The 27,360-nt window shown below is 43.0% G+C and overlaps 1 protein-coding gene across 3 annotated transcripts in view; it reads left to right on the plus strand.

Annotated features, from left to right (window-relative positions):
* SYT6 (synaptotagmin 6) overlaps nt 1-27,360 on the plus strand; it is a 690,138-nt gene that overhangs the window by 489,572 nt on the left and 173,206 nt on the right. For all 3 annotated transcript variants that reach the window (XM_082248504.1, XM_082248506.1, XM_082248505.1), the window contains exon 3: nt 25,653-26,211. In XM_082248504.1, coding sequence (XP_082104630.1) covers nt 25,653-26,211 — 559 coding nt within the window. The remainder of the gene's footprint in view (nt 1-25,652; nt 26,212-27,360) is intronic.

Genomic DNA, 27,360 nt, shown 5'->3' on the forward strand with positions numbered 1-27,360 from the left:
CATACATTACCCCATGCAGTTTAGTAATATCAGCATTTTCTTATTCATCAATGAAAAACATCTTTTCTACTTTTTTTTTTTTTTAATAAAATAGACTAACAGACACTTCTGTTCAATGTATTATACTGCCATCTGCTGGAGTTACTATACTGTTTACTAAACCTAAAATAGGGAGATCCAAATTTCAAAACCTGTTCAAATGCCTTTTGTATTCACAGTGGAAAGCAGTGGGTACTTTTCTACATCATCTTAGCTTTAGTTCTATCTAAAGGATGATCATGGTCATTAAGATGGGTGTAACCCATGTTTCTAAATGTAAAAAATTCACAGTTACAGTTAAAGTTTATAAAAAGAGTAGGACGATATGGTATAGCATAATGCATTAGAAAAAAAAAATATTTTATAAAACAAAAAAAATGGACACTTTTCTAGAATTACCACTTTAACAGTTGCTTAGATATTGCATCTGATATTTATTTTATTTTTTATTTTAAAGGATGTATCATCCATGAGTAAACAAGAGTGGTTTAATGTCTATGACATGTGGTATTATTCCTTTATCACTTGTAACAAAGCATTTGTTTCAGAATTCGGGTTGTGTATAAAATATGTGTATGAATCAGAAATATAAGGATAGTCGGTAGGCAGTACAAAATAATTTAAAGGTTGTACAAAAGGTATGTAATAACAAAGGGTTGTGGTAGGGCGAGTTGTTTGAATGCTCTAATTGAATTGCTTTCTTGGTTACCTTTGTAATATAGAGGTATAAATGGTTTTTATATTGGTATTCCAAATAATACTGGATCCAACTAGCAGTTGTCCCCTGGTAAAAATAATAAAACAACAAAAACTTTGTGCAGGGTCTTCATTCATTGTGTTCCACCCTATGTCTCGATTCAAGTTCAGGTACATATGTAATATGAAAAAAAAAAAAACTCCTAGGAGATTGCAGATACACTATGTTACCAAAAGTAGTGGGGCGCCTGCCTTCACACGCACACAAACTTTATTGGCATCCTAGTCTTAGTTGGTAGGGTTCAATATTGAGTTGGCCCACCCTTTGCAGCTATAACAGCTTCAACTCTTCTAGGAAGGCTGTCCATAATGTTTAGGAGTGTGTCTATGGGAATGTTTGACCCTTCTTCCAGTAGCGCATTTCTGAGGTCAGATACTGATGGTCAGGGCTCTGTGCAAGCCAGTCAAGTTCCCCCACCCATCCATGTCTTTTTGGACCTTGCTTTGTGCGCTAGTGTGCAGTCATGATGGAATAGGAAGGGACCAACCCCAAACAGCTCTCACAAAGTTGGAAGCATAAAATTGTTCAAAATGTCTTGGTATGCTGATGTCTTAAGACTTCCCTTCACTGGAACTAAGGGACCAAGCCCAACCCCTGAAAAACAACCCCATCATAATCCCCCCTCCACCAAATGATTTGGAACAGTGTACAAAGCAAGGTCAACGAAGACATGGATGAGCGAGTTTGGGGTGGAGGAACTTGACTTGTCCTGACCTCAACCCGATAGAATACCTTTGGGATGAATTAGAGCTTAGACTGTGAGCTAGGCCTTCTCCCCAAAAGCAGTGCATGACCTCACGAATGTGCTTCTGGAAGAATGGTAAAACATTCCCATAGACACACTCCTAAACCTTGTGGACAGCCTTCCCATAAGAGTTAAAGCTGTTATAGCTCCAAAGGATGGGCCAACTCAATATTGAACCCTACAGACTAAGATTGGAATGCCATTAAAGTTAATTTGAGTGTAAAGGTAGGCATCCCAATACTTTGGTAATATAGTGTAGTTTGAGCAATAATGTTTTGCGTGCACTTGCCTGTAAAAAGCATATGAGAAATTACCTTTTTTCATACAGTAAGTGTGGGATCACCTCTGAGGTCAAATTCTTTCATCAGTAGTGGTGATGGGTAAATCTACTTGGGGTCCATTCACCATGGGTTTAGTGAATATTGTTCTACATTTAGCAAACCCAAGCTTAGAGACAATTCCTATTGAAATATATTGGGGTGGGGGGGGGGGGGGATTTTATGTTTTGGACATCTCTAGGACTAAAAGGCAAAATAAAGCCATGTTAGGTTGGGCACTGCCATGGAGGATGTGTACCAATTACCATACAGCAGGGAGAGGGTATTTTCATGTGGCTTTGTGATCAAATTTTCAAACACACATATCTTTAATTAGCATGCTTGGAGGGTGCTGTAAAGCACTATGTGGTGTAACACAACAATATTATTTTTCACAGACAGTCTCAGAGAGGGTACACAGGATGGGCATACTTGGCCGTGGAATTAATTTTTTTTTATTTTACGTTAGCATAAACAACTGCAGCAACAGAAAGCTTTTTTCCTGGTGGCTTTAGCAGCAACACATGAACTTTTATCAAATGGTAACATATAAGCTTTGATTGGCAGATAGAAATCGGCCAGTAGTTCGCTGAACCTGTTCTTGCTGATGCAAAATTTTACTGCTGCTGGCTAATTATTATCTTGCTCTCTTGGCTTGGAATTAAGAGACTGCAGATGGGACAACTGTGTAATATTGGCTAGCAATAGCACGCTTTTAATGAGGGAGAATAGGTTAAAATGTATTAGAGAAAAATGTGAAAGAAAATACCTCAGAGGACACAGTAGTGTACAATTGGCCAGCAGCACAACAGTTTTAAGCAGGAATAAAAGGCCAAAATGTACTAGAGACTAAGTACAGTCTTATGTTTTTCTACAAAAATCCAGAGACCAAGTGTAAAATTGGCCAACAGCAGCAGTTTGTTCATTTTCAAAGCTAGGGTCAAATTTATTGGACACAAAAAGTAAAGGATGGGGTTTTACTACAAGAATTAGGATACAGCCGTGTAAAATTTTCAAGCAATGGTACAGGTTTCTTTAGGGATAGTAGGCCTAACTGGTGTATGCCAAACAGTGGTTTGCTGTAAACAAAAGGCATCTCCTTTTGAAGAAAATGCTTTATTAACATAAAATAAAAAAAATACAAAAACACATTAAAACCCCCCAAAAAAACACCACAAAGCAAAAGCCCACTTTTTATTTAGAGGGAAGTTTAAATAACTTATGGGAAACCAATATACCAGCAAAATAAATAAAAAAACCCAAAACAATCCCCCAATACAAAAGCCCATTTTTTGTCTTAAAGGGAAGCCATGCAGCAAAAATAAAAAGTTTGTTCTGGATGGGACAGAGGCTGAAAGTGACTGCTAGGGTTGAGCGGACACCTAGATGTCCGTGTTCGACGGGTTCGGCCGAACTTTAAAAAAAAGTCCGGGTCCGTGTCCCGGACTTTTACCGAACTTTTCCCGGACACCGAACCCCATTGAAGTCAATGGGGACCCGAACTTTAAGGCACTAAAATGGCTCTAAAACACCAAAGGAAAGGGCTAGAGTGCTGCAAATGGCAGCAAAACGTAATTAAGAGCATGGCAAGTGCTCTGCAAACAAATGTGGATAGGGAAATAACTTAAAACAACAAAAAAAAACAGAAAAATAAAACAATGTTCTTCTTCATCTCTGAAGGACGAGGCCCATATGGAGTAGGAGGGAGGTTGAGGTGGTGGTGGATGTGGCGGTGACATAGGCGTGCGCACAGGGTGTGCTGGGTGTGCCTGGGCACACCCTAATCACCTAGGGCACATAGCATTGCCAGTGAGGAGATGGGAAAGATCTCCCTGGGACCTGCTCTGCTCTATTTCTCCTTGCCTACAGGTACATGGCCCCGATACATTACTCTCCCTGCTGGCAAACACATGCATGTGTATTTCAACTTTGGGGTGCACACCTTAATGCAATAGGCTGCGCACACCTATGGGCGGTGTAGGTGGAAGCGGCGGTGGAGGAGGACCAGGGCCGGATTAACAGCATCATGGGCTTGGTGCTGAGGATTTTGAAGGGCCTTAGGGCCGTGCCTTGCCATGCACCCAGAGGAGGAAGGGTGCAGCCATGCATGCCTAATTCAACATGGGATGCTGTCTCTGAAGCCCATAAACACATCCATGCATCGCCAACTGTCCCTCCTTGTCCGGCCTTCACGCTGTGTGGGGAGGTTCTGAGGGTGCTGCCTGGGGAAGCGAGCATAGAAGCCAGACTTCTGTGTTTACAAGTGACAGAAGAGCGGTAACAGTGAATATGGCCAACCCGGGGCCTATATAAAAGGTAGGGGCCTGGAGCTGCAGCTCCAATAGCCCCTACATTAATCTGGCCCTGAGGAGGAGGACGAGGTAGCCAACACTGCTTCTTTTCACAAATTTTAAATGAGGGTACACCCCAAAAGAGTGAGAAAGAGCAAAAATGGAACAATGGGTGGGTAAGGTCGGTATCCATTGCTATTCTGCATAAGGTACGGAAAAGTCCCGTGGGATCCATGCCTGGTTCATTTTAATGAACGTGAGCTTGTCCACATTGTCTCTGGACAGGCGGCTGCGCTTGTCTGTTATAACGCCCCCAGCCGTGCTAAATACCCGTTCAGATAATACACTGGCTGCAGGGCACGCCAGCACCTCCAAGGCGTAAAGGGCAAGCTCAGGCCATGTGCCCAATTTGGAGACCCAGAAGTTGAAGGGGGCAGACCCGTCATTCACTACATGTAGGCGTGTGCACACATACTGCTCCACCATGTTGGTAAAATGCTGCCTCCTGCTAAGACGTTCCATCTGAGCTGCTGGTGCTGCTGTTTGTTGTGGCGTGCTGACAAAGCTTTTCCACATTTCGGCCATGCTAACCCTGCCTTCTGAGGTGCTGGCGGTGCCCTGGTTGCGTTGGCGACCTCCTCCTCCTCCTCCTCTGCCTTGTGCTTCCACTGTGGCCCCGCTGTCAGATGGGAATGCCAGCAGCATGGCGTCTACCAGCGTGCGCTTGTACTCGCGCATCTTGCGATCGCGCTCCAGTGAGTGAATTAAGGACGGTACGTTGTCCTTGTAACGGGGATCCAGCAGCGTGGCCACCCAGTAATCAGCACAAGTTAGAATGTGGGCAACTCGGCGGTCGTTGTGGAGACACTGCAGCATGTAATCGCTCATGTGTGCCAGGCTGCCCAGAGGCAACGAAAGGCTGTCCTCTGTGGGAGGTGTATGGTCCGTGTCCTCTGTATCCCCCCAGCCACGCACCAGTGATGGCCATGAGCTGGCCTGGGTGCCACCCTGCTGTGAACATGGTTCCATCTCCTCCTCCAGCTCCTCCTCCTCCTCATCCTCCTCATCCTCCAGAACTGTGCCCCTGCTGGACAATTGCGTCCCTGGCGTTTGCGTGTGCAGGAACCCACCCTCGGAGCCCCTTGCGAATGACTGCCCTGAAAGCCTTGGAAATGTTACCTCTTCATCCTCCTCCTCCTCCTCATCCTGTGCCACATCCTCTTCCATCATCGCCCGAATTGTTTTTTCAAGGAGGCATAGAAGTGGGATAGTTAAGCTGAGAACGGCGTCATTGCCACTGGCCATGTTGGTGGAGTACTCAAAACAGCGCAACAAGGCACACAGGTCTCGCATGGAGGCCCAGTTATTGGTGGTGAAGTGGTGCTGTTCCGCAGAGCGACTCACGCGTGCGTGCTGCAGCTGAAACTCCACTATGGCCTGCTGCTGCTCGCACAGTCTTTCCAGCATGTGCAAGGTGGAGTTCCACCTTGTGGGCACGTCACATATGAGGCGGTGAGCGGGAAGGCCGAAGTTACGCTGCAGCGCTGCCAGGCGAGCAGCAGCAGGGTGAGAACGCCGAAAGTGCGCACAAACGGCCCGCACTTTCTGCAGCAGCTCTGACATATCGGGGTAGTTTTTAAGGAACCTCTGCACCACCAAATTCAGCACATGCGCCAGGCAAGGGATGTGCGTCAAACCGGCTAGGCCCAGAGCTGCTATGAGATTTCGCCCGTTATCGCACACCACCAGGCCGGGCTTGAGGCTCGCTGGCAGCAACCACTCATTTGTCTGCTGTTCCATGCTCCTCCACAACTCCTGCGCGGTGTGTGGTTTGTCCCCCAAACAGGCAAGTTGTAAAACTGCCTGCTGTCGTTTACCCCTGGCCGTGCTGAAGTTGGTGGTGAAGGTGTTACGCTGTCCGGATGAGGAGGCGGTAGAGGATGAGGAAGCGGAGTAGGAGGAGTTAGGAACAGGAGGCAAACTGAAGCGCCCTGCAATCCTCGGTGGTGGAAGGACATGCGCCAAATTGCTATCCGCCTCAGGCCCATCCGCCACTGCATTTACCCAGTGTGCCGTTAGGGAGATATAACGCCCCTGACCGTGCTTACTGGTCCACGTATCCGTAGTTAGGTGGACCTTGGCACAGATGGCGTTGCGCAGTGCACACCTGATTTTTTCCCCCACTTGGTTGTGCAGGGAAGGGATGGCTTGCCTGGAAAAGTAGTGGCGGCTGGGCACGACGTACTGTGGGACAGCCACCGACATAAGGTTTTTAAAACTGTGCGTCTCCACCAGACGGAATGACAGCATTTCAAAGGCCAATAATTTTGAAATGCTGGCATTCAGGGCCAGGGATCGCGGGTGGGTAGGGGGGTACTTCCTCTTCCTCTCAAGTGTTTGGGAGATGGAAAGCTGAACGCTTCCACGGGACATTGTGGAGATGGTTGTTGGTGACCCAGGTGGTGGTGTTGCTGACAGATCGTCTGTTTGCGGGGTGGCAGGTGCCGGTATCACTACAGATGTGGCTGGAGCGGCCGAGACTGCAGCAGAAGAGGAAGCAGGATGAGCCAGAGACGTTTCTTGGTTTTGAAGGTGTGTACTCCACTGCAGCTCGTGCTTTGCACTTAGATGCCTGATCATGCAGGTTGTGCTCAGGTTGAGAAGGTTCATGCCTCGCTTCAAGCTCTGATTGCACAGGGTGCAAACCACTCGTGTCCTGTCATCAGCACATTTTCTAAAGAACTTCCACGCTAGAGAACTCCTTTGAGCTGACTTTGGTGCGCTCGTTCCCTTGCTGCGTTGGGCAGTAGCGGGCGTAGTGTCTAGGGCACGGCCGCTCCGCTTCTGCACCCTGCTCCCTCTTCTGCTGTGCTGGTGGCTCTGTGCGACCACCGCCTCTTCCTCCAAACTACTCAGTTCACCTGCATGACGTTCATTCCATGTGGGGTCGAGGACCTCATCGTCCTCCACATCATCTTCCACCCAGTCTTCACCCCTGCCCTCCTTGTCGGTCTCCACAATGCTGAACGCCGCAGCAGTTGGCACCTGCGTTTCGTCATCATCGGAGACGTGCTGCGATGATCCTTGCATGTACTCATCTTGAGAAATAAGTGGTTGGGCATCGCTGCACTCAATCTCTTCCACTTCTGGGGCAGGGCTAGGTGGATGGCCCTGGGAAACCCTGCTGACAGAGTCCTCAAAAAGAATAAGAGACTGCTGTATGGCTTGGGGCTCAGACTGCTGGCCTGATTTGCAAGGGGGTGAGGTGAAAGACGGTTGGACATTGGCTGCAGGTGCCAACTCTGACCTTTCTGCAGTAGACTGGGTGGGAGACAATGTGAAGGAACTGGAGGCACTGTCAGCAGCAAACCAATCTACTATCGCCTCAACTTGTTCTGGCCTCATCACTTCTAGGGGCGTTTGATGCCCTACCAAATACTGATGCAGGTTCTGTCGCCTACTCACACTTGAGGAAGGTGTTTCACTTGTGCGTGTAGCTGGCACAGATCGACCATGTCCTCTCCTTGCAACAGGAGCTCTACCAGCAGCACCACGACCCAGGCCACGGCCCTTATTTGACGGTCTCCTCATATTTCTGTAATTTAAGATCTTGCCCTAGAAAGGTTTTTATTGAATAGCGGAATAGAAAATATGATCCAAAAAAAGTGTATGTATATCACACGTACACAACCACACTAGGCCCCAATTACTATTGTTTGTACCCCTAAAAGGCTAGATGAGGAGTAGGGGGAGTATGGAACAGGCAGCACCCTCAAACCTTCAGAAGTATGAGATGAACCCCAACAACTTGGAAAGGTGGATCTCTCTCACACGTACCGACACAGACTATCCCGCAATTCAATTGATCCTCAAAGGTTTTTATTGAATAGCGGAATAGGAAATATGATCAAAAAAAGTGTATGTATCTCGCACGTACACAACCACACTAGGCCCCAATTACTATTGTTTGTACCCCTAAAAGGCTAGATGAGGAGTAGGGGGGGTATGGAACAGGCAGCACCCTCAAACCTTCAGAAGTATGAGATGAACCCCAACAACTTGGAAAGGTGGATCTCTCTCACACGTACCAACACAGACTATCCCCCAATTTAACTGATCCCCAGAGGTTTTTGATCAAATAGCGGAATAGAAAATATGATCCCAAAAAAGTGTATGTATATCACACGTACACAACCACACTAGGCCCCAATTACTATTGTTTGTACCCCTAAAAGGCTAGGAGTAGGGGGAGTATGGAACAGGCAGCACCCTCAAACCTTCAGAAGTATGAGATGAACCCCAACAACTTGGAAAGGTGGATCTCTCTCACACGTACCAACACAGACTATCCCCCAATTTAACTGATCCCCAAAGGTTTTTGATTAAATAGCGGAATAGAAAATATGATCCCAAAAAAGTGTATGTATATCACACGTACACAACCACACTAGGCCCCAATTACTATTGTTTGTACCCCTAAAAGGCTAGGAGTAGGGGGAGTATGGAACAGGCAGCACCCTCAAACCTTCAGAAGTATGAGATGAACCCCAACAACTTGGAAAGGTGGATCTCTCTCACACGTACCAACACAGACTATCCCCCAATTTAACTGATCCCCAAAGGTTTTTGATTAAATAGCGGAATAGAAAATATGATCCCAAAAAAGTGTATGTATATCACACGTACACAACCACACTAGGCCCCAATTACTATTGTTTGTACCCCTAAAAGGCTAGGAGTAGGGGGAGTATGGAACAGGCAGCACCCTCAAACCTTCAGAAGTATGAGATGAACCCCAACAACTTGGAAAGGTGGATCTCTCTCACACGTACCAACACAGACTATCCCCCAATTTAACTGATCCCCAAAGGTTTTTGATTAAATAGCGGAATAGAAAATATGATCCCAAAAAAGTGTATGTATATCACACGTACACAACCACACTAGGCCCCAATTACTATTGTTTGTACCCCTAAAAGGCTAGGAGTAGGGGGAGTATGGAACAGGCAGCACCCTCAAACCTTCAGAAGTATGAGATGAACCCCAACAACTTGGAAAGGTGGATCTCTCTCACACGTACCAACACAGACTATCCCCCAATTTAACTGATCCCCAAAGGTTTTTGATTAAATAGCGGAATAGAAAATATGATCCCAAAAAAGTGTATGTATATCACACGTACACAACCACACTAGGCCCCAATTACTATTGTTTGTACCCCTAAAAGGCTAGGAGTAGGGGGAGTATGGAACAGGCAGCACCCTCAAACCTTCAGAAGTATGAGATGAACCCCAACAACTTGGAAAGGTGGATCTCTCTCACACGTACCAACACAGACTATCCCCCAATTTAACTGATCCCCAAAGGTTTTTGATTAAATAGCGGAATAGAAAATATGATCCCAAAAAAGTGTATGTATATCACACGTACACAACCACACTAGGCCCCAATTACTATTGTTTGTACCCCTAAAAGGCTAGGAGTAGGGGGAGTATGGAACAGGCAGCACCCTCAAACCTTCAGAAGTATGAGATGAACCCCAACAACTTGGAAAGGTGGATCTCTCTCACACGTACCAACACAGACTATCCCCCAATTTAACTGATCCCCAAAGGTTTTTGATTAAATAGCGGAATAGAAAATATGATCCCAAAAAAGTGTATGTATATCACACGTACACAACCACACTAGGCCCCAATTACTATTGTTTGTACCCCTAAAAGGCTAGGAGTAGGGGGAGTATGGAACAGGCAGCACCCTCAAACCTTCAGAAGTATGAGATGAACCCCAACAACTTGGAAAGGTGGATCTCTCTCACACGTACCAACACAGACTATCCCCCAATTTAACTGATCCCCAGAGGTTTTTGATTAAATAGCGGAATAGAAAATATGATCCCAAAAAAGTGTATGTATATCACACGTACACAACCACACTAGGCCCCAATTACTATTGTTTGTACCCCTAAAAGGCTAGGAGTAGGGGGAGTATGGAACAGGCAGCACCCTCAAACCTTCAGAAGTATGAGATGAACCCCAACAACTTGGAAAGGTGGATCTCTCTCACACGTACCAACACAGACTATCCCCCAATTTAACTGATCCCCAAAGGTTTTTGATTAAATAGCGGAATAGAAAATATGATCCCAAAAAAGTGTATGTATATCACACGTACACAACCACACTAGGCCCCAATTACTATTGTTTGTACCCCTAAAAGGCTAGGAGTAGGGGGAGTATGGAACAGGCAGCACCCTCAAACCTTCAGAAGTATGAGATGAACCCCAACAACTTGGAAAGGTGGATCTCTCTCACACGTACCAACACAGACTATCCCCCAATTTAACTGATCCCCAAAGGTTTTTGATTAAATAGCGGAATAGAAAATATGATCCCAAAAAAGTGTATGTATATCACACGTACACAACCACACTAGGCCCCAATTACTATTGTTTGTACCCCTAAAAGGCTAGGAGTAGGGGGAGTATGGAACAGGCAGCACCCTCAAACCTTCAGAAGTATGAGATGAACCCCAACAACTTGGAAAGGTGGATCTCTCTCACACGTACCAACACAGACTATCCCCCAATTTAACTGATCCCCAAAGGTTTTTGATTAAATAGCGGAATAGAAAATATGATCCCAAAAAAGTGTATGTATATCACACGTACACAACCACACTAGGCCCCAATTACTATTGTTTGTACCCCTAAAAGGCTAGGAGTAGGGGGAGTATGGAACAGGCAGCACCCTCAAACCTTCAGAAGTATGAGATGAACCCCAACAACTTGGAAAGGTGGATCTCTCTCACACGTACCAACACAGACTATCCCCCAATTTAACTGATCCCCAGAGGTTTTTGATTAAATAGCGGAATAGAAAATATGATCCCAAAAAAGTGTATGTATATCACACGTACACAACCACACTAGGCCCCAATTACTATTGTTTGTACCCCTAAAAGGCTAGGAGTAGGGGGAGTATGGAACAGGCAGCACCCTCAAACCTTCAGAAGTATGAGATGAACCCCAACAACTTGGAAAGGTGGATCTCTCTCACACGTACCAACACAGACTATCCCCCAATTTAACTGATCCCCAAAGGTTTTTGATTAAATAGCGGAATAGAAAATATGATCCCAAAAAAGTGTATGTATATCACACGTACACAACCACACTAGGCCCCAATTACTATTGTTTGTACCCCTAAAAGGCTAGGAGTAGGGGGAGTATGGAACAGGCAGCACCCTCAAACCTTCAGAAGTATGAGATGAACCCCAACAACTTGGAAAGGTGGATCTCTCTCACACGTACCAACACAGACTATCCCCCAATTTAACTGATCCCCAGAGGTTTTTGATTAAATAGCGGAATAGAAAATATGATCCCAAAAAAGTGTATGTATATCACACGTACACAACCACACTAGGCCCCAATTACTATTGTTTGTACCCCTAAAAGGCTAGGAGTAGGGGGAGTATGGAACAGGCAGCACCCTCAAACCTTCAGAAGTATGAGATGAACCCCAACAACTTGGAAAGGTGGATCTCTCTCACACGTACCAACACAGACTATCCCCCAATTTAACTGATCCCCAAAGGTTTTTGATTAAATAGCGGAATAGAAAATATGATCCCAAAAAAGTGTATGTATATCACACGTACACAACCACACTAGGCCCCAATTACTATTGTTTGTACCCCTAAAAGGCTAGGAGTAGGGGGAGTATGGAACAGGCAGCACCCTCAAACCTTCAGAAGTATGAGATGAACCCCAACAACTTGGAAAGGTGGATCTCTCTCACACGTACCAACACAGACTATCCCCCAATTTAACTGATCCCCAAAGGTTTTTGATTAAATAGCGGAATAGAAAATATGATCCCAAAAAAGTGTATGTATATCACACGTACACAACCACACTAGGCCCCAATTACTATTGTTTGTACCCCTAAAAGGCTAGATGAGGAGTAGGGGGAGTATGGAACAGGCAGCACCCTCAAACCTTCAGTATGAGATTGTGTTCACTGTACCCCACAAAGATTGAGTTCACTGCACCCCACAATGATTGTGTTCACTGCACCCCACAAAGATTGTGTTCACTGCACCTCACAAAGATTGTGTTCACTGTACCCCCCAAAGATTGTGTTCACTGCACCCCACAAAGATTCTGTTCACTGTACCCCACAAAGATTGTGTTCACTGCACCCCAAAAAGATTGTGTTCACTGCACCCCAAAAAGGATGTTGTTCACTGCACCCCAAAAAGGATGTTGTTCACTCCACCCCAAAAAGATTGTGTTCACTGCACCCCAAAAAGATTGTGTTCACTGCACCCCAAAAAGGATGTTGTTCACTGCACCCCAAAAAGGATGTTGTTCACTCCACCCCAAAAAGATTGTGTTCACTGCACCCCACAAAGATTGTGTTCACTGCACCCCAAAAAGATTGTGTTCACTGCACCCCAAAAATGATTTTGTTCACTGCACCCCAAAAAGGATTTTGTTCACTGCACCCCAAAAAGGATGTTGTTCACTCCACCCCAAAAAGATTGTGTTCACTGCACCCCAAAAAGATTGTGTTCACTGCACCCCACAAAGGATTTTGTTCACTGCACCCCAAAAAGATTGTGTTCACTGCACCCCAAAAAGGATGTTGTTCACTGCACCCCAAAAAGGATTTTGTTCACTGCACCCCAAAAAGATTGTGTTCACTGCACCCCACAAAGGATTTTGTTCACTGCACCCCACAAAGATTGTGTTCACTGCACACCAAAAAGGATTGTGTTCACTGCACCCCAAAAAGATTTTGTTCACTGCACCCCAAAAAGATTGTGTTCACTGCAGCCCAAAAAGATTGTGTTCACTGCAGCCCAAAAAGATTGTGTTCACTGCAGCCCAAAAAGATTGTGTTCACTGCAGCTCACACACAGAAAAATGGATGTGGATCACTGACACCTGCCTATCTCCAATCCCACACCACACAGCAATATCGATTGTAGTTTGTAGAACACAGTTTCCCTAAAATTCAGCAGACTCTGTCCCTAACAGGATTGAGAAGAGATCGTAGATCAGGATTGAGTGCAGACCCCACCCCCCACACAGCAATATCGATTGTAGTTTGTAGAAGACACTGACCCTATATAATTCAGCAGACTCTATCCCTAAAATGCCTACAACTCGCCCTGCCTAAACACTCCGACCTGTCCCTCAATTCTATCCGGACACAAATGGTTTTTTCCTGCCTATCTTTCCCTAATCAGCAGCCAGCACGTTGATGTGTGCTCTGTCCCTGAATCTAAGCAGCATAATGACGCCGCTGCGGCTGCCTCGAACTTATAAAGACTTGGTCACATGCTTCAGACGGCCAATCACAGCTACTGAGACATTTGCAGGCATGGCTGGGATGGCTTAAGGCACACCAGTTAAACGATTGTTGATTGGCTGTTGAAAGCCCGCCATGAAAAGAGCGCCAAAGCATGCAAAACCCGGAAATAAAACGACCGAACACGGATTTTTACCCGAACATACAGTAAAGTGTCCGTGTCCGTGTTCGGGTACAAAAAATCCAATTATTCGGTACGAACACGAATAATACAGTCCGTGTTCGCTCAACACTAGTGACTGCTGATCACAAATGAATCACAAAATAAAAATTAAAGACAAATAAACTTCCAATAATAAACAAAAAGCAGCAAAGATGTTGATTGTAAAAAGATCTAGCAATCAGATTTAAAGTACAGTTTCTTGCCTGAAGCAAACAGTTTGTCAACCTTCCCCACGCACTTGGAGGTGCACTACAAGTGCCATTGGAAGTGCAGTTGCTGTAGATTTGAGGGGGACATGCAAGGAAAATAAGAAACAGCATGTTTGCTTGCACATGATTGCATGATGGAAATCAGCAGAGCTTCCCCTCATTTCATATCTTCCTCTCAGAGCTACAGTGACTGCACTTCCAAGTGCACTTGCAATGCACAGTGGATTGGCCTTTAGTAAATAAACCCCTATGGCTGCTCTGTGACCACCCCCCTTTATCATGATAGGCCTGACTTAATGAAAAGCCTCATTATTGCCCCTTGAAAGCCTGCTGACCTCAGTTCAAAGCCCTTAGGTTCCCAGTCTCCTCCTAGCTGTTAGTAGACAGTGGGAGCACGCTATTTGGTGACATCACTGCTCTTCCTTAAAGAACCGCTCTAAGGAACCCAAAGGCAAGAAGTACACATCCAAGTTAATACTGGGCTAGTGTATGCGTACAATCAAATTTAGGGATTTCAGACGAAAAACATAAAAACTGAATGAGACATTAGTAAAAATATTCCCCAAAAATATAGTCAGAAAAAAAAAACAAATTAAATACACAAAAGCAGACATAAAACAGATACTCAGATATACAAGAAATATCATGCAAAAAGCAATAATGCCCTTTTTTGGCTCCGGATTATAGGCTAATATTGAATTCTTACCCATACGAAGTCGAGTGAAAGTTTCTCTATAGTAAAAAAATATTCTGAAATGTGAAGGATAACAATATGATATCATATGATAAAACTGATTCCTTTGGATTATGTTTAATAAAAGTATATTTTACTGTGTTTTGTGTTTATCTCAATCTTGTTTTGTGGGCTTACCACCTTTGTTTTACTCTTCTTGCTGTTTCCAATTGTCATTGCAAACATCTATTATGACAGTGTAATATTTTAGTCCTCAGAGGGCTAAGAAAAAAGAAAACAGTTATGTAACATCCGTCTATACGCTAGAATACTTAATTGTACTTTAAACAAAAATCCTTGGATTTGCCATCTGTTTTTAATTTACAGAGGAAATACCAATAAAAGCTTTTAGGTATTTTCTACTGGACTGTGGTAATTCAATATATCTTTCCTGTTACACTGCTGCTCTTTCTGTTTTAATGAGAAAATCCCTGAATGAGACATGGTGGATTATTTATCAAACAGAAATCTTGTGAAGTACATACCATCCAGCATGTAATATTTTTTTCAAAATTGCACAGTCTGCCTGTGCTTTTGCTTTACATTGTCTTAAAATTAGAGCAACTTGCATACTGTTTATATATATATATATGTAGTACAGTGCATCCGGAAAGTATTCACAGCTCTTCACTTTTTCCACATTTTGCTATGTTACAGCCTTATTCCAAAATGAATTAAACTCATTATTTTCCTCAAAATTCTACAAACAATACCCCATAATGACAACGTAAAAGAAGTTTGCTTGAAATATTTGCAAATGTATTAAAAATAAAAAACAAAATAAATCATATGTACGTAAGTATTCATAGCCTTTGCCATGACACTCAACATTAAGCTCAGGTGCATCCAGTTTCCACTGATCCTCCTTGAGATGTTTCTACAACTTGATTGGACTCTACCTGTGGTAAATTCAGTTGATTGGACATGATTTGGAAAAGAACACACCCTTCTATATAAGGTCCCACAGTAAACAGTGCATGTCAGAGCACAAACCAAGCCATGAAGTCCAAGGAACTGTCTGTAGACCTCCGAGACAGGATTATTTTGAGGCACAGATGTGAGAAAGAAATAATTCTCCAGCATTGAAGGTCCCAATGAGCACAGTGGCCTCCATCATCCATAAATGGAAGAAGTTTGGAACCACCAGGACTCTTCCTAGAGCAGGCCGCCCGGCCAAACTGAGTGATCGGGGGAGAAGAACCTTAGTCAAGGAGGTGACCAAGAACCCAATGGTCACTCTGACAGAGCTCCAGCGTTTTTCTGTGGAGAGAGGAGAACCTTCCAGAAGAACAACCATCTCTGCAGCACTCCCTCAATCAGGCCTGTATGGTAGAGTGGTCAGGCAGAAGCCACTCCTCAGTAAAAGGCACATGACCACCCTGGGGGTTTGCCAAAAGGCACCTGTAGGACTCTCAGACCATGAGATACTAAATTATATGGTCTGATAAAACAAATATTTAACTCTTTGGCCTGAATGGCGAGCAGCATGTCTGGAGGAAACCGGCACCGCTCATCACCTGGCCAATACCATCCCTACAGTGAAGCATGGTGATGGCAGCATCATGCTGTGGGGATGTTTTTAAGTGGGAGAAACTGGGAGACTAGTCAGGATGGAGGAAAAGATGAATGTAGCAATCTACAGAGACATCCTTGATGAAAACCTGCTCCAGAGCGCTCTGGACCTCAGTCTGGGGTGAAGATTTATCTTCCAACAAGACAATGACCCTAAGCACACAGCCAAGATAACAAAGGAGTAGTATGGGGCAACTCTGTGAATGTCCTTGAGTGGCCCAGTCAGAGCCCAGACTTGAACCCAATTGAAAATCTCTGGAGAGATCTAAAAATGGCTGTGCACCGATGCTCCCCATCCAACCTGATAATGCTTGAGAGGTCCTTCAAAGAAGAGAGAGAAACTGCCCAAAAATAGGTGTGCCAGGCTTGTAGCATCATACTCAAAAAGACTTGAGGTTGTAATTGGTGCCAAAGGTGCTTCAACAAAGTATTGAACAAAGGCTGTGAATACTTAAGAACATGGGATTTGTTTTTCGTTTGGGATTTTTAATAAATTTGCAAAGATTTAAAACAAACTTCTTTCACGTTGTCATTATTGGGTAATGTTTGTAGAATTTTGAGGAAAATATAGAATTTAATCCATTTTCTATACTAAAATGTATAGGTAATAACACCAGGGGTAGTAGGTCCTGGGAATATCGGGTTACCCCCTGGGGATGGGGAAGGATTTTTTTCCCCACTAGAGAAAATTGTATCATGCTTTATTGGGCTATTTTGCTTTCCTCTGGACCAACTGTGTATATGGAGGTTTTCTTTTCTTTTCATTTTTTTTTTTTTTTCTGTCGGGTGAAGTTGATGAACAGGTTTCTTTTTTCAACCTGGCAAACTATGTAACTAAATGGAAACTTTAGTAGCAAGACTTTTTTTATCATAGTTCAAAGCCCTGTTTATGCCCTTCCTGCTATAGCATGAGTGCTCCCACCTCTTTTTATGCATTTTTCTTTTTATTAATTAAAAATATAAAATATAACCACAAAAGAAGTACCCGCTCATAACCGCTGAGGCCTGGGAAACAGTGGATAACCAAGCATTCCCTGCACCTGACACAAGCATGTTCTGGATGCCAATACCAACTGATTAAGCATAAATGATAATTCCATGCATGTAGTTGTATGCATATGAGCAGCAACGGATAAACTGCTTTTAGACAACCCCCACTTTGTACAGTAAAACTGATCATTTTTGCAGACTATACTAATGGAAGATTAATGCTTCCCCTTCCTTTGCATAACCTCACTGCCACTCCTTCTCCGCTTCTCTGATGATGTCTGTTGTAATCAAGGAGATAGTGCTCTAAGTGCCCATGTGGCAGGAGACTTTTCTGAGTAAACCCCCCTCCCCTTCCATGGGCTACCACCCTACTCTTCTGCACTACATGGTTTAAATGCTCATTTACTCTCACAGAAACAATGGTGTTTACCTATCTATCCCTCGTCCCGTAGGCTCCTCCTTACAGGCAACTAGTCTTCCATAGCCTGTTCTCTAAAGTGCTTTGGCTATCAGTCAAAGCTCTAACATCCCCAAGTTTAAAGTATGACCTACATTTTTAGTAAGGAGACCAATGACCCACCCTCTATCCCTCGTCCCATAGGCTCCTCCTTACAGGCAGCTGTTCTCCCATAGCCTGTTCTCTAAAGTTCTTTGGCTATCAGTCAAAGCTCTAACATCCCCAAGTTTAAAGTGTAACCTACATTTTTAGTAAGGACACCAATGACCCACTCACAATTCAGAGCCTCAAGAGAAGGTTTGAGCACCAGCTGCCGGGGAGCGAGGGATGAGGTAAGAAAGTCCTTTTTCCTGGAACCTTAGGCTTATTTTAATGAATGCAAAACTGGATGAAAAAGAGATTATTTTATAGTCTTTTCATCACTATGATCTGTAATAAAAGCATTTTGGCAACACTTGGGTTGATTTACTAAAACCGGAGAGTGCAAAACCTGGTGCAGCTGTGCATGGAAGCCAATCAAGATTTGACAAATAATTGGAAGCTGATTCGTTTTCTATGCAGACCTGCACCAGATTTTGCCCTCTCCAGTTTTAGTAAATCAACCCCTAAGTTTTCTCTAGTTGCTAAATAGGACATTACTATTAGCCTAATGCCACATTTTCATGTTGTCTTTGGATAATCCATATTAAAATATTCCCACATCACATTACATGATATTTAAATGTACCATTACTTAATCTTGACAGAAGTTACTGTAACGGAACAGCGACCCACACTGTACTTGTGGACTTCCGTCAGTATACGGCTTCCTCCCAGTCGTGAACATAGATATCAGATTTTTCCAGCCATCCCCATACAAAGCTAGCCGACAACTTATCTCGTTTACTTTTTGGAACCTTCTCCTTTATTGACCAGTCACACAGAATTTATATACAGCATGGACCTCCCCCTCTCGACCAAATTACCCCATCAGGTCAGGGGCTGCCTGATTACATTATCATATGCAGACGAAATTGTATAGAGAAATAGAATTAACATACAGTATCTAAAGAACAACCAACACAAACATTATACTATTTCCACTCAGCAACTAACAGATGACAGTGATTCAATCAACCTGATCCAGTTAACTAACAGATGGCCGTCCTCGAGCTCCTGAAATACAATGCACAATCAATAGGGAGAGCCTGTCTCTGACATTGAAGTTCAATACACATTATCATAAGTGTAAACACTAAACCAATTTGAAGCATTCCAAACCATTAAGTATCTGTTTTTCACTCCCAGTGATGGTGAGTACCGTCACAGTTACTAACATCTTCTTAGAATAGAACATTTCATGTGTTTTTTGGACCCTTGCAGGTTTTAAACACAATAATGTTGACTTGATCTCTAGTCTAAAGCCTAGTACACACGCAACGATTATCGGCCGACCGATCGTCCGTCTTTTGTCCAGAGTGGTGTTTTGTTGGTTGGAATGTGCCTAGACTGCACACAAATTTTCTCGCCCGACAAAATTCTACTTCAGAAGTGATGTCATGTGTTGGTTTGCTTTCTTTGTGTTCTTTCTTCTCTGAGTATGCCCAGTCTTGCTCATAAGATTTTTCCCTGCCGAAATCTGTACTGACTGCACGAAAATCGGCCGTGTTTTGACGGCGGACAAAAATTTTATAGCCTGCACACCAGATTTTTTTCGGCCGAAAAGTCGGAGTCGGTTGTTGGAAGCAGCATACTAACAAGCCGAAAATCAGCAGATCGGTCGTCGGACGAAAATTCCCTGCCAATAATCGATGCGTGTGTACGAGGCTTTACACTTTGCATAACTGATCATGTATATCAAATCTTTTCATTATCAGAATGACTGCTCTTTGGGTCTGTATGTTTAAAATTATATTTACTTTTTTTTCTTTTGTACAACTTTGCTTGGAATACCTGTTTAAGTTACAAGGTATAATATAATACTGCACATTTTTTTGGTAAGAAGATTAAAAAAAAAAAACTGAGTTCTCTCGCAAACAAGCATTTTTTATATGTAAATCTTTCACCATTGCAGTTCCTCTTTATTTCTTACCACTTTTTATGTTTAATCCTGTAGCAAGATCACGGCTAGGTTTTGTGCCCAATTAATAAATAACCAATAAGAGACCAGCCGAAGAGGCTTGCATTATTTATATTTTCTATAAAATGCTTGCAGGATGGCAAGATTTTTCTCTGTGGGCAAGAGATTTTATTTATCCATGCATCGTGCCTGAAATATCAATTAATCCTATTATGTGATGCAGCCACTAGTTTCAATTATTACGGAAACTTCTAGCATGTAGAAAAAATGTATTTTACCTGTAATTTTTGCACAGATGTTTACGTTATTTGATGCATTGTAAACATGACAGCATATGTAATAATAGAAACAATCCTTGTTACATTGTTACGGTGGTCAGGTTAAAGCTAAAGTTTGATCTGCTTATATTTTTTCTTGGAGGAGTGAGAAATCCATGGCGGACTGCATCTGCAAGCAGACTGTCCTAGGTATTACCCATGTGATGGTAAGCCTCCATTATTGAGACAACTGAAATCCAATGGATGAAAGGGACAGACCAGCTACAGTAAAAAAGAGGAGAACAGGGCTAGATAATGTTGGATGTCCTCCAGCAGTGCAGTCAAATAGCAGTAATCAATATTAGTACAGGAGAAGAGCCTGTACAACTGTGCAAGACTGAATGTAAGCTTAAAAGCAGTATTATGCCCAAGACCAAAAATGTAATATGTTGCAGATTACACATAGGCTTTTTTTTGTATTTTTAGTCTTTTGTTCCATTGTTTTCTCCTGGTGATCTGGTGGGTAACACACCTTCTGTATTAACCTGTTACTGCAAAGTAACTTATGGGTACGTCGGCAGATTTTGCGGTGTTATACCGGGGTGATGCATCTAGCTAGAGGCATCACCCCGGTACCGTTGTTTAGAATACGGTCGGCTTTCCGACGGTAACAACCATTGAGTCCGCCGGCTGGATGGAGTCCCGATCAAAGCCGGAAGCGGCTTCGATCGGGTCTCCAATGACGTAACCCGAAGGCGGCGTCCATGACGTCACGTCTGGGTTACTCTGCTGCTAAAGTCCGCAAATTAAAAAAAACTGTGTATTCAAAAATGCCGTTTTCGGCGTTTTGAATACATGGAAGTGTAGTGGAGGGGTCGAGGGTCTTTTAGACCCTCGATCCCTCCATAAAGAGTACCTGTCACTGCATATTACTGTCACAAGGGATGTTTACATTGCTTGTGACAGCAATAAAAGTGATCAGATTTTTTTTTTTTTTTAAATTGTGATAAAGTAAAAATAAATAAATAAATAAATAAATAGGAAAAAAAAAATTAGCCGCCCCCGTCGCTGTTAGCTCGCTCACGAAAGAAAATGCATTTGGAAGTCGAGCTGCGAATGAAATCGCTGTTCAAACCACACATGTAAGGTATCGCCGCGATCGCCAGAGCGTGAGCAATGATTTAAAAAAAGAGCTACACTCTAACTCTAAACTGGTAACCGTTAAAAAATTTTAAAATGTCGCCTATTGAGATATCTATTGACCGTAGTTTGTCACCATCCCTCGAGTGTGCGCAATTTTAAACCGTAACATGTTGGGTATCTATTTATTCGGGCTAAATGGGCTAACTTTATTGTTTATTTTTTTTTTTTAAATGCAGTGAAATTTGATTTTTCTTAATCTTTCCAAAAAAATGGCATTTTAAAGACCGCTGTGCAAATACTGCATGACAAAAAATATTGCAATGACCGCCATTTTATTCTACAGAGTCTTTGCTAAAAAAAATATATATAATGTTTGGGGGTTCTAAGTAGTTTTCTAGGAAAAAATACTGATTTTAACTTGTAAACAAAAAGTGACAGAAATAGGCCTGGGGCTTAAGTGGTTAAAGGGCCTCTGGATTAATTAATACAGGGGGAACTTTTGGACAGCGGCATTGTCAGTCTGGGGGGGGGGGGGAGGGGAGCGTTAGATGTACTAGCAGATTTGAATACACCAGCAAATTGAAGCCATAACTTCAGCAATTACATTATAAACATTTTTTTTTTCCATTTGGGATGAAAGGTTTTAGATAAAAAAATAAAAGCTGTTCATTATAAGCAACCCCTGCCAATGGTTTGTCTTATCTCTGTAACTGATACACTCTGCTGGAGAACTTTTTCTTTTGAAAATGAAAAGCAACAGACTTACTGGCTGAATCACCAGATGAAAATAGAAGAAAAAAAAGCCTAAAAAAGAAAATGAATGCAGCCTTTACACCTACATAAATCACATCTAAATACATAAAAGCTGTTCATTGTAAGCAACCCCCTGCCAGTGGTAAATGGTTTGTCTTATCTCTGTAACTGATACATTCTACTGGAGATCTTTTTATTTTGAAAATGAAAAACATCAGACTTACTGGCTGAATCACGAGATGAAAATAGAAGAAAAAAGCCTAAAAAAGAAAATGAATGCAGCCATCACATCTAATAAATGGTAAGCTGCAATATAATAAATGTTTGCTTTTGGGTTTAATACTGCTTTAATTCCTGGTCATGAAGGGGGAAATCTTCCACTCTGGAAGATTTACCCCCTTCATGACCAGGCCATTTTTTGAGATACGGCACCATGTAACTTTATCTGACAATTGCGCGGTTTTCACGACACTGTTCCCAAATAAAATGTATGTTATTTTTTTCCCACAAATAGAGTTTTCTTTTGGGGGTATTTGATCACCACTGTGTTTTTTATTTTTTAGGCTATAAACTAAAAAAGCTTGTAAATTTTGAAAAAACAAAAAACAAAAAAAAAAACAATATTTTTTACTTTCTGCTATAAACATATCCATAAAAAAAATTAAAAAATCAAATTTCTATATAAATTTAGATCAATTTGCAATGCATTCTGCTACATGTTTTCTGTAATAAAATACCAAAAACTGTATATTGATTAGTTTACGCAAACTTTATGGAGTCTACAAACTATGGGATATATTTATGGAATTTTTATTTATTTTTTTATACTAGTAATGGCGGCGATCAGTGACTTATAGCAGGACTGTGATAATGTGGCAGACAATCGGACACTAACTGTCACTTTTGACATTTTGCAGGAACCAGTGACACTAATACAGTGATCAGTGCTAAAAATATGCACTGTCACTCTACTAATGACACTGGGTGGGAAGGAGTTAAACATCTAGGGCTATCATACGCTTAACTGTGTGCCTAGCCAGTGTTTTTGTGTACAGTGTGGTGCTTTCACTAGGGAAAGAGATTGGTTCTAGTCTCTGCTTTGCGGAAACACAGGATCAGTTCCTTCCCCCCTGTCAGAACTGTGATCTGCCTTGTTTACATACTCATATCTCAAGTCTCCTTGTTTTACTACGATTGGGCGGGTGCTGGAGGACATCAAGTCCCCAGGACCTGCAGATAGGCTTCTGCGGTGAATTATCACAGCTGAAGTGGCTTGCTGGTGGCACACATGCACCCCCCCCTCCCGCAGGCAGAAATGCAAAATCACACACACACATACGCACATGTAAAAATCAATTATTTTTGACATTTTAGGCCAATCTATTTTCCGCTACATATTTTTGGTAAAAACAAAATTGCAATAAGCGTATTTTGACTGGTTTGCGCAAAAGTTATTGCGTTTACTAACTAAGGAAAAGATTTATGTTAATTATTTAACTAGTAATGGCGGCGATCTGCGATTTCTTTTGCTGGACTGCGACATTGCGGGGGACAGATCGGACCCCTGACTAACTTTTTTTGACACTTTTGGGGGTACCAGTGACATTACTACAGTAATCACTGCTATACATATGCACTGTTACTGTATAAATGACACTGCCAGGGAAGGGGTTAACTTTATTAGAGATCCAGGGATTAAGTGTGTCCCTATTGGGGTGCTTCTAACTTTCAAGGGGCGTGGCTTTTGATGTAACCACAGAGACATACGATCCTACATAGCAGGATCGTATGATCTCTGCACTTACATCAGGGAGAATGACAGACGGCTGTGTTTACATCAGCCGCCTGCCTTTCTCCCTCTCCAGCGGGAGATCGCGGGTGTCGGGCGGACATCGGAGCCGCCGGTCACTCGCGCGGGGATCCCTGTGAACGAGCGGGGGTGGGAGCGTGCCTCCGGCGGCGCGCGCTCGCCCTCTATTGGCTCGTGGGCGAGTGACGTACCGGTACGTCACTTTGCCCAGGAGGGGCTGACCGCTGCAGTATATGTACTTGCGGCGGTCGGCAAGTGGTTAATTGCACAAGTTGCTATCACATGCCATCAAAAGAAAATTAAATACAGGAAAATCTTTGAAATTCTACATTGCCCACCACCAAAGTAATTGATTACCTGGATAGAAATGTCGGAAAATAAGACAGTCATGAACATTACAAAAATCATTTGCATCACTTTCTTTTGTTACAAAATCAAAATTTGCCCATATTTGCAGTGCTCTTGGATTGAAAATCTGTGTGTAGCCCTCCCAGTTCAACAGAAGCTGATCATGAGATTGGCTTCTGTCAACAATCCTGCTGGAAAACCTGCCTCAATCAGTGACTTGCAGCCAATCACCTGCAGCTCTGATCAGTTAGGACTCCCCGCTGTCAGAATACATTAGCACAATCCTCCTCGATTGTGTGGAGGCAAGAATCTGATTTTATTTTATGTTTTTTTTTTAATTATTATATTGTTCAGACTTCTGTTTAAAATAAAAAAAAAAAAAAACTATTCGGTCATGGAACAACTATAGGATTAGTTTTCCAACATACACGTATTCATATAACATTTTTTTTAATGAATTGCCACAATGTAGGAAACACATAGTGAAATCATAGTCTGCTTCAGAGTTTCTCAACCTTTTTTCAGTCAAGGCTCCCTTTAAAATTATAGACAATCTCAAGGCACCCTTTGAAATTATAGACAGTCTCGAGGCACCCCATTCTAAAATGTAAAAAACTATTCTAATAGCTTTACATAATGCAGCAACATCCACACATAAGACACCCAATATTAGAGGTGATCTATTCTTCCAAAGCAAATACACTTTTGAACACTGGTTCTGACTAGTATTCCAATGTTTTTCTTCTCCCTCAATTTCTCAGTCAGCTAATGTCACCCCAGTGCTGAGGAAACAGACATCTTCCTTATTAAAGTAATTGTAAAGTCTTATTTTTTTTTTTTATAACAAATATGTCATACTTCCCTTCTCTGTGCAGTTGGTTTTGCACAGGGCAGCCTGGATCCTCCTCTTCTTGGATCCCTCATTGCTGCTCCCTCCTGTCGAGTGCCCCCACAGCAAACAGCTTGCTATTGGGGCACCCGATCCAAGCTGCAGCTCCATGTGTCCATTCAGACACAGAGCTGCAATTCAGCCCTGCCCCTCTCTCTCCTTATTGGCTAACTGACTTTGGTTGACAGCCGTGGGAGCCAGTGGCACCGTGGCTGTGTCTCAGCCAATCAGGAGGGAGAGTCCCAGACTGCCGAGGAAATCATAGACATCGCTGGATACAGATGGGGCTCAGGTAAGTATTAGGGGGTGCTGGGAAGGCTGCTGCACACAGAAGGCTTTTTATCCTAATGCATATAATGCATTAGGATAAAAAAACCTGACTTTACAACTCCTTCAACTGATTGGTTGTTAAGATGCCAATGTCTAGAAAGTTGTAATGATGCATAATGAAAAACAGTGGCTTTGTGTAACCTAAAAGGCAGGCGTCCTCCACCTGCTGGCCTGTATACATTTTGATCAATTTTTAAGCATTTTGCCAAGGTACCGCTGAAGAAACCTCAAGGCACTTTATGATGCCTGGGCACCCTGATGTCTGAGCATGTCTACCTCACAGGCATGATTCATCAAAAAGTTGCAGCTGGCAGCACAATTTATTTAGTGCCTCGTTGTTCTGTGTATCGGCAAAGATGCAGATATATTCAAATCTACCTTAGTAATCTATTGTATTTTGTTACTTACAGGCACATCTCTTTCAAAAGGCATTTGCCCCGTCAGATGCATGTGTCCAGTGTGGATTTTGGAACTGACACCTTACAAGTGAGTGAACAGCCAACCAGCATTGGAAGGATAAAACCAGAATTGTACAAACAGAAATCAGTGGATTCAGAAGATGCCAAGAAGGAAGACACCAAGACTTGTGGAAAGATCAACTTTACCCTCAAGTATGACTATGAGAATGAAACTCTCATTGTACAAATTCTCAAAGCTTTTGATCTTCCTATCAAGGACTTCTGTGGAAGCTCTGATCCCTATGTGAAGATTTACCTGCTACCTGACCGAAAGAGAAAATTTCAAACTCGGGTTCACAGAAAAACTCTTAACCCAACATTTGATGAATCATTTAACTTTCCAGTTCCTTACGATGAACTCCCTAGTCGAAAACTTCACCTCAGTGTATTTGATTTTGATAGATTTTCCAGGCATGACATGATAGGGGAAGTCATTTTGGAAAATTTGTTTGAGGCATCAGATTTGTCAAGAGAGTCTTCCATCTGGAAGGATATTCAATATGCCACCACGGTAAGATGTCTACTTCTAATAATTTGTTTTTCTGGATGGAAAGTCATTATTTGATATTTCAGTTAACCTTGTCTGCAGTAATCCTGTTTTTATGGAAATTTGCATTTTAGCCTTTGTGAATTACTATTTAATAATGATCTCTGCAGTTTGTAAGAGTGTTACAAGAGAGAGGGAGCATGCAGTATATTGTTATACATAGACTTTAAGCTAAAGTTTGGATTTTTTTTGGAAATAGCACCAAACTTGTTAATTATGTGTAATGGTGTGTATTCCATTGATTGTAGGTGGCTGCAGTATTGTATCTTGGCCTAGGCCGACAAGACCCAGGCCTAGGGCGGCACTTTGCAGGGGGGCAGCAAAAAAGCTGCACACCACATGAAAAAAGCAGCCTCCTCCCAACTCCCACGCAAAAAGGGTCCCTGCTGGCTTACGCTACACTTTTAGTTTAGTGCCAGTATTCTGGGAAGAATTGGGCCAGAGGGCAGGGTCCAGGAGGCAAATCAGTCTGGCACCCCCATAAAGCAGTCACACTGCTATCTGCTGGTATGATAGGCTGCACTAATGGGCACTGATAGGCTACACTGGTGGCCACTGATGGGGCTGTAATGATAGCCACTGATGAGGGCACACTGATATGTTGCACTGATAAGGCTGCACTAATGGGCAGTAATGAGGCGGCACTGATGAGGCTGAACTTATGGGAACTGATAAAGCTATGCTGATGAGCACCGATGGACTGTGGTTGTGGTCTGTGGTGTACAGATGACAGGGCGGGTCATAAACCGGAAAGAGGTGTGGCATTTACAGGAAGGGGTGGGTCATATTTCAATTTGGGGGTGCGCAGACATAGTAAGGCCTAGGGCAGCACAAAACCTAAATACACCACTGGGTGGCTGCCTCTGGCAAGAATCTTCCCTGCAGTTCCTCCTTCATAGCCACCAGATGCTACCTATAGTGGCTATCTTCCAGCACTGTGAGAGTTAACAGCAGCCACTGCAACTGAGAAAGGTTGTGCCTTATACTCCTCCTTTTGCCATCTACGCCATTCATATTGTACCTATTACTACTATACATTGATTTTTGTGAATGGAGACAGAGCAGTTGAATGACAGAACCTCCCCTGCCCATTCACAGAATGCAATGCATTGT

The sequence above is a fragment of the Pelophylax lessonae genome, assembly GCF_965119305.1.
Source record: "Pelophylax lessonae genome assembly, chromosome: 2".
Lineage (NCBI taxonomy): Eukaryota > Metazoa > Chordata > Amphibia > Anura > Ranidae > Pelophylax > Pelophylax lessonae.